This window comes from Mixophyes fleayi, chromosome 1 (genome assembly GCF_038048845.1).
Source record: "Mixophyes fleayi isolate aMixFle1 chromosome 1, aMixFle1.hap1, whole genome shotgun sequence".
In the NCBI taxonomy this organism is placed as follows: Eukaryota; Metazoa; Chordata; class Amphibia; order Anura; family Limnodynastidae; genus Mixophyes; species Mixophyes fleayi.
In genome coordinates this window covers 4,946,568-4,950,566 of record NC_134402.1, presented here as the reverse complement: position 1 = coordinate 4,950,566, position 3,999 = coordinate 4,946,568, and the positions used below count along the sequence as shown (strand labels likewise).

The 3,999-nt window shown below is 36.2% G+C and overlaps 1 protein-coding gene across 1 annotated transcript; it reads left to right on the top strand.

Annotated features, from left to right (window-relative positions):
* Window positions 1-477: 477 nt before the first annotated feature.
* On the top strand, window positions 478-1,919 carry LOC142110854 (gamma-crystallin-3-like). Its single transcript, XM_075193783.1, has 3 exons — window positions 478-486; window positions 1,188-1,430; window positions 1,644-1,919. The coding sequence occupies exons 1-3, from the start codon at window positions 478-480 to the stop codon at window positions 1,917-1,919; spliced, it is 528 nt and encodes a 175-aa protein (XP_075049884.1).
* The last annotated feature ends 2,080 nt before the right edge of the window (window positions 1,920-3,999 follow it).

The window sequence follows — 3,999 nt, the reverse complement described above, 5'->3', positions numbered from 1 at the left end:
TTAAACTATGTAAATGTACCATGAGATGGAAATAAGTCATTTTCTGAACTCTTGTATATTATGTATTTAGCAAAAAAATATTGTTACTCGAATCATAGAAATTATACAGATTTTTTTTATGTCCTAAAGGTTAAAATAGCTTCTCGTGGATTGTGACCAGTGTGTACTGGAAAACGGTAGAAGCAACAAGATCAGGACTATGTGTTTCAGTTTAAAATGATCTCTTTAAATGAAAATGCAGTGTTCATGAAACACAATAATTGGGACCATTCATGTGATTGTGAAAGGTTTAGGTTAAATGCTTTTTAGCCTTCTAAGCAAAGCTTTGGAATAATGCCAGTGAGCATAAAAGAACAATAGTCACATAGAACGACAAGTCAGTATACTTCTGCTTACAGAAGAAAAACTGTGCATATAAAGCTCCCATTCCTCATGCCCTGAATACACAGTTCACTAGAACTCATCTAAACCAACAACATGGGAAAGGTAAATAATTACTAATATCATATACATGTTTTCCGTTCAATTATTAAAATGTGACTTATCTTAGACAGAACTGACAACAGTCTGAACAACTTGTGTTCTACAGAATTTGTTGTATGCATTGTCTAAGATTTTCTCTTTTCTTCTCTTTAAAAAATAAATGAGATGAGCAGGTTTCCAAAATATAATATTTCTCTTTATTATTAAAAAGATATTATACATAGATACAGCCATACTGGACGAAGCAGACATACGCCCAGGGTCTTAAATGCCAATTGACAATCTATATTTGATTAAGTCATTCTTTTTTAGATAATGTTACTCCTTATTACTTTAAAACACACCTTCCCAGCTTACATTACTGCTGGCACTCTAAGTCTCTAACATTAAAGTGACATGTTCTTTTGGAAGGGTCGTCTTGACCTTATTTGGAGCCAATATTTCTTTGGCCTTATTCGGCAATTGTGAAATGAAGATCACATGGCAATTATATAACTTGTTGATCTCATGTTGTGCAATACATGTTGTTGTGTAATATGTGTTTTTCCGTTCTCTTAAAAGCACAAACCCAAAATTCAAGTTCATTGGTTCATTCTATTGAACTAATTGGTAATATAGGGTTTTTGTTAATTATTACTTTGACAGCATGTAATGTAAATGTTTTAAAAAAATAATATTGAAATATCATTTTTTTTTCCCAACAGATTGTTTTCTACGAGGACAGGAACTTCCAGGGTCGCTCCTATGAGTGCAACTCTGAATGTCCAGACTTGTCCTCATATTTTAGACGCTGTAACTCCATTCGTGTGGAGAGTGGGAACTGGATCCTGTATGAACACCCCAACTACAGAGGACACCAGTACTTCCTCCATAGAGGCGAGTACCCTGAATTCCAGCAGTGGATGGGTTACAATGACTCCATTCGGTCGTGCCGTCTAAGCCCACAGGTAACTAGCAGACATTTTTATTTAGTAAGGTCTCTTAATTACATTTAATAAATTGTTGAAGAAAACTCATCCAATTAATGCCTTAAAATTAGACAAAGTGTAAGAAAGAAATTCAATTATAGTTATGTTATATATTTACTGTGTATTATATGCTAAAATGGATTACATTTGAAAAAAAATTTATAATTGTCATTTTTAATGTTATTATGGCAGCACCAAGGTTCATTCAGAGCCAGGATCTATGAGAAAGAAGACTTCAGAGGTCAGATGATGGAATTCACTGAAGATTGTCATAATGTCAATGAGAGATTCCGTTACCATGATATCCACTCTGCTCAGATACAAGATGGGTACTGGATGTTCTATGAAGAGCCCAACTACAGGGGCCGTCAGTTTTACCTGAGACCTGGAGAATACAAAAGATACACTGATTGGGGAGCCACAGGCCCTAGAATTGGTTCCTTCAGACGTGTCCATCATATGTATTAAAACAGCTGAAAAGTCAGTCTGTTATTTCATTCAATAAAATATTTTGAATAACTTTTTTGTTATATTTTATTTATTTATGCCTTTATTTATGCATCGGCCTATTTCTCCAACTAACCCTTTTGTTGCTGAAGAAAGAAATGCACAATTTTAGTGTAAGTGTGTATCTGCATATTAGTATAGTATATGTGTCTGTGATGTAATCTCATGTCTGCAATCTAGATTTTTTATTAAGACAGGGTAAGGAAGGTGGCACATTCCTTATCTCAAGTTACTTTGTATGTACCTGACAGTGGTAATACAATGCCCTAATTTAAATACATATCTTTACAAAGGTAAATATGGCAAAGTTTCTTCCTCTTATTACTGAGTGTCATTCTTCAAGTAAACTTAAAAAAGTCCTGATGAAAATCCACATATTCAATCATATAAAAAACGGAGCTTACTTCTACATTTTTATACATATATAAATACCTGCAGTATGCTGTCTACCCTAGGCCAGAATAAGAGCAACATATGCTGAATATTATTAAAGACCTATGGTGAGCAGCACCATACCACTGACCAGCATCATTGAGGGCATGAGTAGATCCTCCATCCATCAACCTCAATCTCCCTCTCCTCTACTCACATGCTGTATGATACATATAAATAAATAGATGATGATGATTATAGTGATGATGCATGCACCACTACCTGGGTCGCACTGCGTGTGAATAAAGTAAATAGAGGAATAAAATCTCCCAATTGTTTTTTCAAGTTCCTGGCTGAGGGAGCCATTCCCACACAATTGGGAATATCCTGATGGAATCAGCATAGTTAAAAGTTAAAATTATGTTATTTTGTTAATTTATGTTACTGACAATGAATAACGACAAAACAGAAAATGCATGTAAATGGTATTAATCAATATAGACAGGAGACTGCATATAAAAATGGTATCAATCAAATGAAATAAATTATGTCAATATTTACAGCAGACCTCAAATTACATCCTCAAGCAGAAACAACATGGGTGTATTGTAAGTAAGACAAACCAGGTATTATACATCTCTGCATAATATCTTGCTCAGACTATGGATAGATATATGAGAGAAGACCGAGCATCACAGTGTGAAAATCGGGTCAGCCCGGACTGTCACAATGCGCCAATTGAACAACAGCATCCTACTCAGTTATTAAATGCCACTCGGTGGCCAGATCCAGTATTATTGTGGATTCCAGAGAGGGAGGGGGGAGGCAGCTCACAGGAAGTGAGAAGCAGCTGTGAGCCCAGTGACATCATAAAAAGAGTGGAAGGGTTTAAAAACAGGAGGGTCAGGACTCTATATACTTTGCTACCGGGAGATTGTGCCTGCTAACACTCTGTCCTGGGAGATAATCTGCTTGGGAGTTTTTACTTGCAGTGGTGATTTTCTGACATGATTTTCTGTCATATTTGGTGAGGGAACACATTTCTCCTTGGGGAGCACTGTTGTATTTTACTTAGTGTGTACACTTTTTTAAATAAAGGGGTTATCTCTTTCTTGTCTCCTTACCTGTGTGACCTGTTAACCTATAGGGCCAGGTATCTAGAGAACTACGGTTCCAACCCTGGTGTCCTCACAATATACAAAACAAAGAACATCCTAGTGACATACAATACAGAGAGCATCCTTGTGAAATACAATAGAGAGCATCCTAGTGACCGTCACACAATTCAGACAGCATCCTATTATGGTATGTTGTATAATTGAGTCTGCAAAATGTTTAAAGTTTACCACACTGTGCACAGTAAGCACTTTCGTATCCACATGGTAGGTTTTCCTCCCCAGATGCTATGATGGAGTGTTAGAAACACAGGACAATTCATGTTTATCATTACCAATATTAATCTATAATGCATGTCTACTGCTCACTAATATCCATCCACGATGCAATACTGCTGTTCACTATTTGTCTCCCGCTCTGCCCAACTATTGTTCCCTAGTACCCATCTGCAATGAATTTATTATTAATTAGTGTTTATTAGAGATGTGCGCTGACGCTTGTGTTTCGGTTTGGAAACCCATGTCAGATCTATGCCAACTTTGTGTTTCGGCTT